At 35.7% G+C, this 17,231-nt stretch overlaps 1 protein-coding gene across 1 annotated transcript in view; it reads right to left on the bottom strand.

The window, feature by feature from the left end:
* The window catches only part of LOC144475900 (cell adhesion molecule Dscam2), a 265,598-nt gene that overhangs the window by 174,069 nt on the left and 74,298 nt on the right, over window positions 1-17,231 (bottom strand). Inside the window, exon 2 of the mRNA XM_078192303.1 lies at window positions 462-782. Within this exon, the coding sequence (XP_078048429.1) occupies window positions 462-782 (321 nt within the window). The remainder of the gene's footprint in view (window positions 1-461; window positions 783-17,231) is intronic.

Raw genomic sequence — 17,231 nt, 5'->3', positions numbered from 1 at the left:
CTGTATATGTAAACCCATCGATCTTACATGGAACGCGTGAATGTTATTTAAAAATAGAAACATTAAATAACATTATTTTATTAAAAAGATTGTGCAGTTACATTTTTTTATTGAAAAATTTATGCAGCTACATTCTTTTATTAAAAAGATTATGCAACTACATTCTTTTATTTAAAAGATTATGCAGCTACATTCTTTTATTTAAAAGATTATGCAACTACATTCTTTTATTTAAAAGATTATGCAGTTACAGTGTTTTATTTAAAAGAATGTTATTTAGTTCATCGAAAATTCTATATTTTCCATTTCTTGTCCTTTCAAGAATTATGACTTTCACATCGAAATTGCTGGGCGCCCATAATTGTATGGTCGATGGGGCTGTTATATGCGAACGATTTTCCTCATCCAGACGGTGAAGGGGGAATCCAATCGGCCGGAAGAGGTGAAATAAAGGTACTCACCGGCCTTTACCGTGATTTCACGGCCCAACACCCTGCCGACGCTGTTCGAAGCTTGACATCTGTAGACGGCCGAGTGGACATCGTGTCGGTAGCTCTCCGCGCCGAACGGCAAGAAGTACATCGAACCGTTTACCAGCGTCTCGCGGATGTTCGGTATAGGGAGCACCGGTGACCCGTCCCCCATAAGCCAATCAATCCTCGGCGGGGGACTGCCTTGTGCCGAACAATGGATCATTGTCCCGGTCTCGTTCGAGAATTCTACCGACGAGCGTGGCTCTGAGATCAGCACCGGACCCTGACTATCCAGCACCACTCCCCGTCCTGAAACATGGACCGCAGTGTGTTAGCTTTAAAGAGGGTCTCCATCGATCCTGTCGTAACTGGAAAGTATAGAGAAGACTTCCCCGTGCGACGAACATGCATATTTTATAATCCCCATTCTTCCCAAAGACTTTCGCTTTTCCCCTTTTTCGCGTACGCATCTTAATCGTCGTTTTTAGCAACGAGGTGATGCAGTTACAGAGTCGTTATACTTTAACATACGATTTATTTTGCAGTCACAGACGTTAATTGACACTTCTTAGTTCTTAATTATTTTCTTTGTAGAATTAAACAATATTATGATTGCAATTAAGAACGCCGCAAGTCACGTCTTTCCGTTTTATAGATATCGTCGCTTAACACGATCACGCCGGCGCACAGTGGTTCGGTTTGAAGGATTCAGGAACAGTCAATGAAAAAGACAATTTTTTCAAATTGATAGTCATTCGATTAGTGCTGCTTTATAAAGATCTATAGATCTCTAAAATAAAGAAATTAGTAAAATTGAATAAAAGTTTTAGTTATTACAGATATTTAAATTTGAGAGTAAAATATTTCGTCTGCTAAAACTCCTCACCTATTTCATTTCATATATTCGCTCAGTCATTTTATACTATAATGATTACATTTTTAAATAATAAATCATATATTTCTTTAATCATTACTAACAATAAAATATAAAAAAGTAGCACTGATTGATCCGTGACAAATTAAAGAAATTCTCTATATTTGACAGAGGACAACTTCTAAACTACAACAGTTTCCGTGTTTTAGCAACAGAAAATAATTTCTATACATCACGTTTTAAATAAATATGAAAAGATCGTGTCCCTATAGAAGTCAGTTTTAAAGTTATAACTGTTCCAAGACGATCACGTCACGCGTCGCTCACGGGCGCACTGGGTCGCGGGTATTCCATAAAACGTCACATGTATGAAATATAAATAAGAAATGCATGTTTAGAAAGCAAAAATAGTTCACATGATTACATGTAAACAATTTCTTTATAATCGAACGTAACAATAAAAATTCGTTGAAATTTATTATTAAACAAATGCAAAAGATATTTCATTGTCAGCAGCTAAAAATTACTATTTTTTAATTATTTTTGGTCAAAATTGCATTGCAATATTTACAATGGTTCAGAAGTTATAAAAATTTATTACTGAATTCTCCAAACCGTGTAATAATGAGTATTTTGAAAATGTTTAGCAAAGTCTGTTGTTAAGGTTTATATGTTTTTAAAATTGATTAAAAACTGTTCGATAAAGAAAACGCTCGCAAAGAAGTTGCTCGATATCGAGTGTTAAAGTTTTGATCACTAATGCTTCGTATTAACCCCTTGCCATACTTTAACGAGTCAGACTCGTGACGGAGATTTATAACAATAAGCTGTTAAATATGAATCATCCATTCCTTCAAGACGAAATAAAATTTTATTCTCTTGTCACCAATATTTAAACATTCGATTAGAGGTAAGCACGCAATGATTATAAAATTCTATTTTCTTCGAAGAAATTAGTGCGACCGAAAATATTCCAATCGTAATAATTGTAAAGAAAATGGTACGGCAAGGGATTAATAACGTTTCACATTGCATAATTCATTTCAGTATGTAGAATTTGTTGTCACAATATTTTTGTAGAAACCGGTAAATCCTACATACAACTTGAATTTGCTTATCTTACGTTAGCATAAAACAGTCTTCATGTCAACCATATTGAAAACATATGATCAAACTTAAAAAGAACATCAGCGTAAATGGCAGAGGATTAAGAGGGGGTAATAAAATATTATTAATTCATACTAAAATGTTCCACGCTTCATACGTTCAAAGAGCTATTCATACTGATCTTGATGAAAAACTTTTTTCCTATATTTCTACAGACCGGAAGCTTTATTCCATAAAACATTTTGTTTCTTGTATATAGTTGATAACAAGTGGAAGACTGTTTTTTATTCTCGTTATTTGCTGTATGCCAAGTTCTCCTTAATTCCCCATTACTTCTAATTACAAAGGATAATATTTCAATATTTTTCTAGTTTATGTGCAATATTAATTTGGTCGAATATCAATTTTGATTAAATATTTTCTGTCAGGGCTGATATAGCCCCACAAAAATATTCTGACAAAATTCGAGAACATCTGACTTAAATTGAAATGTTCTGACAAAATTCTGACATAAATAGATATACGTGTTATTACTCAAAGCCATTTTGGATAGTGACCAATAGCACTGACTTTCAAGTAGTAAAAGGTAAATGTGTCTGCCGCGTAAAGAAAGGACTGGAAAATTTGGCGTACTCGACAGTAAAGGTTATGTCCTCCCTCGTTCAACTAGTTTGGTGCTGAAGTCCTCGTCATCGGACAGCATTGTCAGCAATGCAAAATGTTCGCGAACGTGTACGGCGCGCGGCGGCTAAAGAGGTGGCAGCGAAAAAGGCAAGAATTGCGCGGAAGGAGCGAAACGCGGCCTTGTCGGAGCAGTTCACGAAAGAAGAAAGTTTGAAGTACGGACCAGAGCATACTAGATTAGCATAAGATTCCTGGGAGACTCTAAAAAGTATTACTTAAGTGTACCGAGAACTTCTAACGTGCTTTCTGAAAAACACCGTTTTCGCATCGCCATGTAACCTAACGAAAAATATTGTTGCGAATTTCATTAAGTCTACGCGCGATATTTTATTTACAATATCGTGATACGCGATTATATTACAATAGAAATTATATGGATATGGATATCGATGCGTTGATCGCTTGATCACTGACTGTCCGTCGGTGCAACAACTGTGTGGCAACCCCTATCTTCTATTATTACCTTAGAGATTGTTCACTACAGAGCAATATTACAACAGTATTATTACGATAATATTGTGACAGTATTGTACCGAATTACGACGAATTAAGATAAAAATAGGTTCTTGCTATCGACACATTTATAGATCGTCAAAATATTTATAGATCGTCAAAATATTTATAGATCGTCAAAATATTTATAGATTTTCAGTTCCTGATAAATATAACAGAGCATCGGAATTGTTTGATAATGTGGTCGACATAAGTCACTCTCTGACGATATTAATCCTGATTAGTTTTGTGTAATCAATTTTCGTCAGCTGCTTTGTTAATGCAGCAATAGAGAGATTGATTTAATAGAAATTAATGAAACTTCGTTAGCTTCCAGTAGGTTTCCCTCAACAGATTCTGAACTTCTTTTAATAATAATCTGTAATTTCATTACAGGGTTGACGGAAAATAATTGTGAAAGCTTCCTTAACATTGTAAATTGAATTCTTTATATAACGTGTCAATAACTCCTCCAGGTTCAGTGATCTAAATCGAGAGGTTTGAAATATTGACTGGTCCCAAAATACTGTGTAGTACGTACAGTCCGTGTAGAAAGTATTCGTGGACCATTCAAAATTGAATAACTTTTCTATTATCGGACCAAGTGATTGAAATTTTTTTAAGACCTTAGAGATGTTAGTTTCCTAGACAATGGATAAACAATTGTTTGGAAAAATTGCAAGTGGTTAGCTTGATAAAAGATTTAAAACATTATATTTTGTTCGACTTTTTTATCTAAGTCCCTAACGAAAACTTGAAATGTGCATTTTATAGACCTCGGTAACTTATATGCACACCAGAAAAATCGCCGAAGGGGGTTAACTCGACATCAGCTGTAAACAATCAAACATCGCGTCAATTTTCGTTGTAGGCATAAATGAAAAAGTTGAGTAAACTTCATTCTCCAATTCTTTTGTCGTACCAACCAATTGCTATAGTAAACTAATCTCTATAATTATACCTAAAGAAAAAGTCAACACTACAGAACAAGTTTCATATTCTAGGTACATATTCATTCAAAAACTAATAGTCATCTTCCTTACAGCGAGTTTTTTCCGAGAAATTGTTCATACCTCGTACGTAAGTACGTATACGTATGAACGTTTTCCACGAAGAGCAGTTCTTATCTAAAGTTTTCACGACTCGTAACTGCGACGGAGCCACACTCGAGAAGTTCTTGGATTAATATGAGAACAGCCAGTACTTAAAAGGTGCGGCCTGCCGGTTTTTCCAGACGGACTGGCCCTTATGCATGAATAAACCACGGATATATGTGTATACGAAAGATATATACGACACGGGTAAAGTGTAAATAAATAACGCGAGCGAAAAATGGGTTAAATATGGAGATACCGTACTCGAAGTAAGAAACAACATGCAGGATACAATGGTTCCCTCGAAACTTTTTCGATATTCGCTCCTATGTATATCGATAGCAGACAGTTTATATCGCAAAATGCACGAAACGCTGCTCCCCCGTGTATGTGTACACACATCGATGAACACGGCGTACTTTCATTTTGTTGCAAAGCGAAGAGCTGCCGTGCACGTCAGTCAACAGTAACGCCGAAATCGATCATATTCGATCTTCGTCTTGTCAGTTATTACGGATCCCGCGACATCATTTGCATTTTTCACGAAGACCGAGCAGGTTCATTTTTCATGCCCCGAACACACTGCCAACTGTAAAAATTGGCTCGCCTTTTTAACAGACTTCTAAACGTGTTAGGCTGTTCCGCGAACTCGTTTTAATTCTCATTCTATTCTTCAAATCAATACTTTCAATGTACTTTGAATATTCATAAGAAAACCATGCATCTATCATAGCGTTGATGCATCGATGCTTTTGTTCGAATATTCTTGTAAGTCTTCGATGTTTTTAAACTAAAATTGAGTGTATAGCATAAAATACTCCGAAAATGGCCAAAATACTGGCTTTATATTATATTTATATAATACAACAACATTAAACGTAAATCTGAACCATTTACTTGTAATTTTCGCCTTAACTAAAATTAACCTTTTGAACTCGAAGCTATTTTAACTGTAATTCTAAAATAACTCTTCTCACATATAGCATTTCCATTTTATACGACAAAATATATTTTATGCATATGAAATTGAATCTTGTAACTCATGCAACTACAGTTATACTTTTAATAATTTTTGAAATCTGAATCATAATGTAAAAATTATTTTGGAAAGTGCTGAAAAAATTTTGGTGGTACCTCAGAGTTGCCACTCGAGTGAAAAGTTAATATCGATTTCTTGAAAAATACAATACCACGTCGCTACCTAAACCTATTCCCATATTCTATGAGAAAATACATAAAATCTAAGTAATTAAGATAACAGAAATAAGGAGAAGTTTACTAATTGAGAGAGTTAAATATTCTTCACAGCCTCGTTCAATTATATTATTTGGATCTATAATTGTATACGTAGAGTCCTATAACTTTAGCAGTAATGGGCTTCGCGTTACTCATTTAAATTCTAGGAATTTCCTCATACAATGCTACTTAGTACAAAACAGGATAACTTCGTGTACTAAGATAATGCTAGTAGCACCATTGCAATGTATACAATTCTAGTAAATCAAGTCCTTAAACACAAGTACTACACACCGTTTTGTCTTATCTCCTTCCTAGCTGAACCTGATGTCAAAAGTCTTAGTAATATAGATATAATATATCACTATCCAAAGAAATGTAACACGATAATTTAATTTTTAATTTCTGATAGCTATTATATATCATGTCCAAAATTGTAATCTGCTGCATAAGTCGCATACAGTTCAAGGCAATAATAATAAATAAAAGAATATATTTTATTAAGTAAGCAAATCTACACTACTAATTTCTTGGAAACCGACTGAAACGTATCATCCACTACTTGTTCCTCAGATTGAATGCTGTGCGTAGCTACGAGGACTTGGCACAGTCTGTGATTGGTTCCACCAAATAAGGACGGTCTTCCTGAACAAACACAACAGTGAAACCACCCGCACGTTCCTTATTAGCCAAGCATTCGTACACATTGGTCGCCGAATGACGAAGACAGCGAAGGAGTGCTTCGGAACTGATTTCTCAAGAATGTAAAATTTGGGACACGAAACTGTGAAACGTTTTCAATACGGATACGTATTGTCATAATTCAACAATTAAACCGAAGTAGAAGCATACTAAAATTTTACTATGCCACGGAGCCACAAACGGGCAATTCAAAGACATGAAAAATTAATGTCTCGCGGTTCAGCTCGGCGCATTCATGTCCCCCGGCGTAGAAAGCCTCGGGGGCATAAAACAAAATGAGGAACAACGGGATTAACATTTTTGTCTAGTTTCGGGGATTTCCGAGCGTAGCGCGCACAATACGCGGCTGGGTGTGCGGTCTGCGTATATGGGTCGAGCGTACGCAGCGGTACGTATAGAGTGGAATACAGAGACGGGTCTCGCCGACTATAAACCGGTGTCGCAGGTGCATCGCGCTCATAGAACCCAGGAAGTGGCCGTGCATAAACGTCTTTCCGGCGTACGCATGCGTGCAACTTAACTCGAGGACGCAATATGTGGATACAACGGGCGTGCAGCGGACCTTGCTCTTGGTAAAAATTAATCTCGAGACGAGCAGAATTCGAAATTAATCGGGTTTTGTCGCGACGAATTTGAAACTGTTTATTCTTGTAGTTTAGAATTCTCGATTATGCGAAATTAATCGGGTTTTGTCGCGACGAATTTGAAACTGTCTATTCTTGTAGTTTAGAATTCTCGATTATGCTTTTCTATATAGAGTAACTGGCGCAGTGAACGAACACTCGAGCTACACGTTTGTTAAAGTAACCGTTCTAAAATCCCTATTCAGTACCTTGAATGATATTATCATAAGTAAGCCGATATATTATCATGTTTCTAAATTTCTGAACAAAATTTCAGGGTTTTCTCATAGTTATAACTTTTTCAAAAGTGATAAAATTTAGTGAGAAATATATCAACGTATTAATGAATGGAAACCAGTTTTTAACGAATGGTCAGAAATATATCAACGAATGATATACAATATAGTAAATGCAAGATTTTAGTTAGTTAAAAATTAAAATACAACTTATTTTACATGATATTCTAATACAGTCACGCTAATATTTCGTTTGATAAATTCGGACTTTCCAGTTTCGGTTAGATCGATCAAATGATTTTGATATTGCGAGAATTTTATGCAGTTGGCACTTAACGCGTTACCCGCCAATATCTCGAAAGTGAAAACACATGACATGTGGCGTTCTTCCTTGCAACCACAGATGTGGCATCGTATTTGTCGCGATATGTATGTAGATAGACCCGTAAGAATTTTAAAAGCAACCAGAGGGCGGTTTGGCAATCACTAACCGGCCTGTATAAACTGCAACGTATAAGAATACGGTAACCAATTTTGATCCGGGTCCCTCGGTGGCCGACTATGTATGAATGGACCCTTACGGGTCTTTCAGATTCCCGTGGTATCGATGCGGTCCAAGTTATCAAACCGGCGTTCATACATAATGGAACCGATCCCAGCCATACCGTCTCAGTCCTCGGCTCATTTCCCATGCGCGTCGTCGCCCTCGTTCGCGCCGGCCATTCGCAACCTCTCGGCACCCTCCACCATCGAAAAACAAGCTCCCGGAATTCCGGGGACAAAGCTCTCCGACAGTGCTGGCATCAGCTGAGCCAGAGATGCTCTATCAGATTTTCTCGTTTAAAGGGGCGGCGGAGAGACACGGGCACAGACAGAGACAGAGCGATATGTACGGGGTGTCCCATTTTAATCACCACATGCGATTGTCAACAGAATTTTTCGTTATTTAGAAATATGATCCGTGTGATAGAATGCTGCCATTTTGTTTGTAAGTGCATGCTTGAAGAAATGCGAAGGTCATTTTTAATTGTTTTTAATGGAATCATTTGATTTTTTGGAAATGATTCGATGCATTTGGAGTCTGAATAAAAAGATATTAATTTATTGCACACCTTGCATAAAGTGAGAAGTTGCATTTTATTGTACCCTACTAGTTTATCCTCTTTGCGTACTTTATTCTCAATTAGATTGTTATTTTTATTAGCATCATCTTTATTATTATTATTGCGATTATCATTATAGTTATTGTTGATTGCATTTCTACATTCAACATCCTCATTATATCTCTTTGCCTATTTACTATCTTCACCATCTGCATAAACGAAAACCGTATTTCTTACGATATTACCTCGAAAATACACATTCTCTTCCATGACATCCCACATTTCAAAGCCGCATTCTTTTTATTTCGCCTAATCTGACTAAACTGTATAGCTCCAAAAGAAAATCAGAATTTTACCGAACATTAATAAAAATAATAAATTGGAGAAATGAAAGTAGTTGAAACTAACGTAAGTCGAAACATTATTGGAAACTCACTTTTAGAGACAGGTAGACTGACAGAGAGAGGAAGAGAGAGGAGAGAATGATATGGAGAATGAGAGGGAATGAAAAAGAGTAAGAGACGGAGAAAGTATGAGAGATGGGATGACAGAGAAAGCATGATATCGAGAGAAAGGAAGTAAGAGAAAGACAACGAGAGAAAGATAACGAGTGGAAGAGAGCGAGAGAGAAAGAGTGAGAGTGGGTAAATAGAGGGAGAGAGAGGGAATGAGAATGAGATGAGCAGTTGTCGATGAACAGACAAGAGATGCAAAAGAGAAAACGAGGGATAGACCCCGAGCGGAAATAATATGAGTGCAGCGGAGGAGAGTAGAGTGGTAAATGTTGCAATCGCAGCAAGCTACCGCGAGAGGCGACGATTCGCGTGTCATTCAACGAACCTGGGTGCATGTATTTCGCGTGAGTTTTATTGTTGACTCGAAGGTGGTTCGGTTACCATTATTTGGGCACCTCGCCGACCCCGTTGCTTCGTCATTTCATCCCGTCTATCTATTCATATCTGTGACGCCAATGCGTCATCGGTCTCGGTTATTTCGTCTAGCAGGAAATCTCTACTGTTCGCGATATTTTTGCATATAAGAAAACGAAATTGGATTAAGATACCGGTATCCGACTTGATATGCATATGTCAAGATTCGTTGGCTACGAGAGATTTCGTGCCTTCTACTCATCTGATTGCTTCATTTATTTGTTTATTATTATTGTGTTAAAATATATGAATTGAATAATATTGTGTGAAACCATATGAGTTAAACCATATTGTGTTAAACCAAATTATGTTAATCCATATTATATGAAACCATATTATATTAAACCATATTGTGTAAAACCATATGTGTTAAACCATATTATGCTAAACCTCGACCTAACTTATACAGCAGGCAACAATTTTGTACATTATATGCAATAGTTATCAGAAATTAAGAATCCAATTATTATGTTACATTTTATTAGAAAGTGATATATAGTTTTAAGGGCCTTGATATCAGTATCAGCTAGGAAAGAGCAAGTCAAAATGGTCTGTAATACTTATGCTTAAGGAGTTAGATTACTAGAATTGCACGCTGTTCTGTATGTTCTGAGCATTGCCAGATTATATGGTTCAGATCTTGAAATTCTGTACCAGAGAAACATGCACAATCCGCAACGAAATTAACTTTTGCTAATGAGCCATTTAGGTTATAGTGGTTTGAACGATACCTGTTTACAAACGTGATGAAGTTCCTAGGTAATTTAAATCCTGCGTACCACGGCTTGTTTGTTTCTTTGTAATAGTATTAAAAATAGTTTGCACCTTGCTATTTAATAAAATCGTTAATAGTCGTTTTCGCTTGACGTTATTTCGCTTGTAAGTTGGAATTTAACGTTTGTAAGCATCAGTGAAATCGGTAAATAGGATTTTAATATCCAGAACAGGCGTTATATTAGTTGCTTCTTTTGCAAGTAAGTCGACTTTCTCATTTCCATTGATTTGGATATGAGCTGATATCCAGATAAATTGAGAAATGTTTTGATTATTGCTGTTTTTCAATATTTAATATATTTATTTGTAATTGCAGTAAGGTCGTTATTGCATTTGGAATGAAAAATCGGTTTTTGGAGAATCTTAATTTTAGAGGATCGGTGAGAATGAGGAAATTGGTATCAATGTACAAATCCGAAATATTTAATGCTTACAGTAAAGATTTAGGAATGTTTAAGCAGGCTAACTTTTTCTAAGATATTTAGTTAAGAATAATAATAGAAGTCTTGCTATCGTCTGTATACATTACATTGTTAGAAAATGATTGAACAGTCAAGTAACATATTATAAGTATCAATATAGTATTATTAAGGTATTATAGTCGCAAATAAAAATAGGGAGCATTTCATAGGATACCAAGTCCTTTTGTATCTCTGTTATCTTCATAAGGTTCTCTTTAAGAAGTGGCCATTTTTCTTTGTCTTATTAGAAAATGGTGTAATATAAACTGTCCATATATAAACCATATAAACCATATAAACTGTCTGTATCATTAAATAGATTCTTATTTGGAGTTAAATCTTTGATATAGTTGCACGTTGTAAGATATTTAATTTGCAAGGAAGTTGGTTTTGTCTTTAAAGTTGATTTATTTTGTTTAATTGCATATGTGTTATTTTTCTTTATAAAAAATGTGTAAAGACGAAATGAACGTTCGTCCAATAACTTCATCTAACAAGTCTGTTCTCTGCTTCGAACTAGCTCCAAGATAATTGCAAGAGAAACATTTCGTGTATCTCGTGCCAGTTGCGATTAGAATTACGAAAACAGCGACGGAATTTATTACGAGATGTGCGAGTTCCGAAGTGAACGTAAATACGCTGATGGAATAACTGAAGTAACAGGGAGAATGCAAAGACAGTCATTTTGAAGAACATTCTGTGTATTTCTTTTGCGTCCACCTCTCTGAATAATTAAAAAAGAAAATATTCAGACAATCGAAATAACGAAAGCGAATATTTAACGCATTAATTACCGTGTCGCCACCGTACGTGTGACGTCTATTATTTATCCTGACGTACGTGGTACATAATTATTCTGTTCGAACATATCGCCCCTTCAGCGCACCGATTTACAGGATTTGCTTACATTTAAGTCAAGAGATTCAAATATACGGTATTTGTGAATTATGAAATGCGAGGTCAATTGACTGGACGACAGGTGGGTGTACATTTGAAAACAAATTCTGAATATTTCACTGTGTAAATCGAAAATATCCATCGGTGAAAAACGTTGTTGACTTAACATATAAATATATTATACAACGTGGACTGCTGTTACTAGGGAAACCATATACCCCTGTTTGTCGACTCGATTTAAAATTACATTACATGTCGATCACAATGTTGAATTTATTACTGGTCCATCAGCATATCACCGTCGATCGGGGTATTTTTTTTAATTCATTATTTTCAAGAAGTGATTTAGACATTATCCTCTTTCCCCAGAACACTGCAAATTATATAATGTCTTTACAGTTCGTTTTTACAAAATACGCGGAAGCAAAAGCTTTCAATAAATTATCAGTTGAGTACTAGTCTGCATGACTTTTGTAAATATACATATGTTACTTTCTATTAAATCAATTTAGAAGAAAGATGTCTTTAAATTCGATAACGTTATTAATATCAATTAAATTGTTAATAAATATATATTGTTATAATGTAGATGTAGTAATTATAAAAATAGTGCAGCGGTATCGCATATAACGGCGGAGAAAAAGTTACAATAGTCATCTTGAGACCTGCTCTAATGAGATTCATGAATCAATATAAGAAATATGTTTATATAAAAAAATAGCAGTAAAATAGATATAAGAAGTAGATATTAAAGTAGATTTAAGATATTAAGGAGTAGTAATCAATATTTCCGTGAACAATATTAATCCTAGAGTGTACGCCAACTTCACTGCTAACGCTAGTGTTATATTGTTAATAGTGATTTGATGTCATGTTGACTCCATATCATGTACTGAATCACTGATGCCGAGTCAATTTGACATCAAGTCACTATTATTTATACGGAGTCAATAAAAAGTCACGTTATCAGTGACAGTATCAAAATAATAGTCACCACTTGGAAATTAAATGTATCCAAATTATGATCGCTATATATCTTATACTCTAACTATATAACTATACAAGATCACCGGAAAATTATAGATATTTACAAAAAATATAACGAATAAAGATATTAAAATAAATATTTAATAAATACATTAATATACGGAAATATATAATATAATATAATATAATAAATAAATTACCGTGATATAATGAATGTAACACTTATGCTAGTATTACCTACTTTTACATTTTGAATCTTGCATTTTTTATATCATATTCAAATTCAATTATCTAACATAACTTCGCGATTTTCATAAGATTCGTATGCAATTATGAATTATGCCCAATTCTGAAAGAAGGTAGCCCCGTGTCACAATCCCTATTTTAATCCTTCTATGATGCACTAAGACCCATGTAGCCGCGAATAAAGGAAAACCTTCCAACCTTTACACAGCGCATCGTCGAATTTCAACGTTTGCATTACCCATTTCGGTATTCGAATTATGACGCATTGGTAATCATGAATTGCGAGATGGTCGATCCGGTTAGGGGGATTTATAACGATCATTTTCCAGGTAGTTTCATTAGACGAAAGCGGAAACGGGAACCCGTCCCAGTTACTTAACGCGTCGTATTTTTCTCTTTGAACGAGTACGCCATATTCGGAGCGGGGTCCTATAACGCGGTCACCGTATCTCAGCCATATTTGTACCCGCCACTTGAAATCCCCTTGTACAGCGTTCACTGGGAACTGGCTCAATCCGGGCGCGAGCGATGTACCCTCGAGCTCGCCCGTGTCCCCGCGTACACGTGTTACTCGCGACTACAAAAAACGCCGCTTCAAGATCCAGCAAACTCACTATGCAGAAGCCGCGTGTGTGCGTGCATGTCTCATGATAAACCTTTTTGCGGCGGAGGCGATGAGACCTTGTTCAATCGAAGGGCGTCTAGAATGAACAAAAGAAAAATGGTGGATAACAAAAAGGCGCCGCTTGAAAGTCGAGCTTCCAGCGCCGCTCTAAAATCAATCGATGATTCCTGTTCCACAGGGTGCTGATACTTTTATTTTGAAATGATCTCTCCAAGTGTCTTCCATTTTTAATTAGCTCTACAGTAATATGACGATCGTCTGCTTCATCAAATTTTTATTCGTCGTATTATTCCTGATCTATTTTCAGTTTGTATTTGTTCAACTGAGAAACATTTTATTAAAAATTCCGTAATTACCTCAATAGTAATAGGATGGTCGACCGATCGTTTCATGAAATTTTTATTCGCCGTATTATTCCTGATCTATTTTCAGTTCGTATTTTTTCAACTGAGAAACATTTTACTCAAAATTCCATTGGACAACGTGTACCAGGTTGTTAAATTTTCATGTGACCTAAAATAGATATCGTCGGTCATAAACTGGGATCCATGAGCAATTGTTACTACGTTTGCGCGAATTTATTGCAGACGAAATCTACTGTTAATTTAGTAAAAATTCTAGCCGTGAAAAGAGACTTTTATTTATTTCTTGGAGTTAGGTATCAGCTCCTTGCACTCTATCATACTCCGCTTAACTTAACTTTTTAAAACCGAAATAAACCTGCATTTCTGTTACAATTCCGTATTGTAATTGAAAACATAATAATCTTGTAATTTGGTTATATCTAATAAAAAACGCAAAACAAGCGTTATCTCGCGCATAGCCGAGATAATTGCAATGCACAGTAAAAGGATCTAGGGAAAAATAAATCAGACTCGTTTATTTTTATGTCACCGCATTCTCATACTATCATGTACACGCTTGCGAGGGTCTCGTGTTTCCCTGTGCTCGTAAACGTAGGATAGATTCTAATCTTTTTATTTGGTATTACGGAGAATAAGGGAGAGTATAAATAGAGCACAGTCGACTGTAAAGCTTCATGTGATCGCGGGAACGTGAAACGCGCGAATGCATCGATGGATAAGAGAGAGAGAGAACGTTATGTGTATTTATTTCGCTTTGCGTATCGGTATTCAGTCGATGATTACTTACGAGGGACTAGATTAAAAAGATATTTATTCGTACGACAGAAACTGGTATAGAGTAGAGAGGATGCTATTTTCACGTAAAAAACGTTTACGGTGCATGTCTTTGGCAATAAGAAGAATAATAATTTTCTAGCATATATTGTTGCTTAGGAATTGAGAAAAATTAATTTAATGTTTTCTATCTTTAATAATAGATACAGTCATATTATATATATGCTATATATAATACTATTATATATAATATGTAAAAATATATTTATTAATACTTTCATGAAATATATAAAAATATTGTTAAACTATAATTAAACCATAAATATTGTTATACTATATATACTATATACAATACATGCTTCACATACAGGGCGTCACTAGAATAAGATTTCTTCTTTCTTTGGAAACTTCGATCTCATGAAAACTATGTTTGAGAATTCAGTGGATTCTATTCAATAGGAATCGACTGTCGCGTCTGACCATGACATACCGATTCTACTTGGCAATGCCCAGAGCATACTTTTCTCGAAAACGAAGCTTCAAGTAACAAAATTTGATTCTACATTTTCACAGATTCATTTCTTAATGTTGAATTATCCCCTCAATGATTGTAACTAGTAGCAATTACATACCACATTGTGTACAGGTAGCTCTACTACAACACGGCATCCTATAACACGGTTCCGCTCTAATACGATAGAATAAATTGCGGAGACCCTCGTATAGCACTGTAACCTATAACCTTTGTATAACAGTGTACTTCTAAAGCACTGAATGACATGATATTTGTTTAACATACTTAAACTTCGCGACAGGCGCCATATTTGTTTAACATATTTGAAAACTATATTACCATAAAATAATAACGGGCAAAAATAATAAAGCGTCCTTCCACTAAAAAATTCAAAAGGGAGTTGTAAAATTGTCTATCTTCATACCACGAAATCTACAATAATCTTGTAGGAACTAGCAACAAACAAAAAGTACAGATTTTTATAAAGGATGGAAGGTGCAAAAAGTCTAAATGAAGAAGAATGTTCAGAAAGTAAAGGTGTGGTATCATTCAATCGAAAAAACGTTTCCGTTTGATTGTACCGAATAGTGAAATTTGAGAAATTTATTAAATTAAGGTTACATTAAATAAAAATAATATCTTTTGCCTTTCTTTTCGTTTTGTATTATACATCCATTTACATTTTTAATAAAAATGATGATGCTAATGTGAAATTTAAAAAATGTTTATTTTTAATAAGTTTTCAAAACCTAGCCCCCCTTTTTGTATTGCCTTTGTGCCTCATATAACAAGGTCTCACACAACAATGCATTTTCTAGAAACCTATCTCCCGTGTTATGGAAGGATTACCCGTATTTAAACCAAACACTGTGGCACGATAAATGTCATTATTATCTTCACTCATTTATTTCGTACAGCACATGTAAATCAATGTTCGTCTCACAAGGTGAAACATGCCATTTATTCTTTTACACTTTTTCCTTCGCACCACGTTGTACTCGATACCATAATAGCGAATTTTCAGGCCTGGACTATCATCCGTGACGTCACCCATATACGAACGACACAATACTTGAAGCTTTAATTCTACAAGGCACAATGAAATTCCTGTAATCTCGTGCAGGAGAACCTTCAGATCCGGTAAGCGAAATGACACTGACATACCCAGGATTCCGAACCGGATCAATGTGTAACTTTGCTCGCGAAATGCTCGCACGGCTGCATGCCAGCTCGCAAAGGGTTCTGCAACCACGGCATAAAGGCTTCCGTCGCGTAGGTCTGTGCAGGTTCGACGATCGAAGCTTTCTGCCCAAAGTGATCTACATAGCCGGCGCGCGCGAATTTCGGCCAGCGTTGCTCGTCGGCATTCGCTGGCACGAGCGGTAAGGTCGCATGGAATACGAAGCTAGCCGACCGATTCAATCGCCACTTAATTAATCACCTGATTATATGATTAATCACCAGATAAATCTCTGAGGTGCGAAGAAACCTCGTGATTCGCTTTTGGGACTCGTATAACCGTTACTTTAATTGGTCACTCGCGTGTCCAGTTCCATTGCTAATCTCGCTGTTCAAAGACTTTGAATAACTCAAGCGTGTCCAGTTCCATTGCTAATCTCGCTGTTCAAAGACTTTGAATAACTCAAGCGTGTCCACTTAACCCTTTGCACTCGAGTGGCGACTCTGAGGCGCCATTAAAATTGTTATACCACGTACTAAAGTTATTTTCATAGATATCACCGAAGCTCATATTTAAAAGGTTTTTGAAAATGTAACTGTTGCATGAATTATGACACTCGATTTCATGTGCATAAAATGCACTTTGTTGTACAGTACGAAAATGTTATAAGTAGGAACATTTTTTTATATTTGATGTCGAAATGGCTTCGAGTGCAAAGGGTTGATAGTAACGAACACGGATTGATTTTATATTCGTGTATTGATAATACTACTGTTACAATACTGTTGATAATATTGTTCCCACTAAAATTAACCCTTTGCTTATTCCATATTATGCTGTGTACTTATTTGTCGT

Source organism: Augochlora pura, chromosome 10 (genome assembly GCF_028453695.1).
Source record: "Augochlora pura isolate Apur16 chromosome 10, APUR_v2.2.1, whole genome shotgun sequence".
Lineage (NCBI taxonomy): Eukaryota > Metazoa > Arthropoda > Insecta > Hymenoptera > Halictidae > Augochlora > Augochlora pura.
Note: the sequence above shows the minus strand (reverse complement) of the source record. Positions and strands in the feature narration are given on the sequence as shown.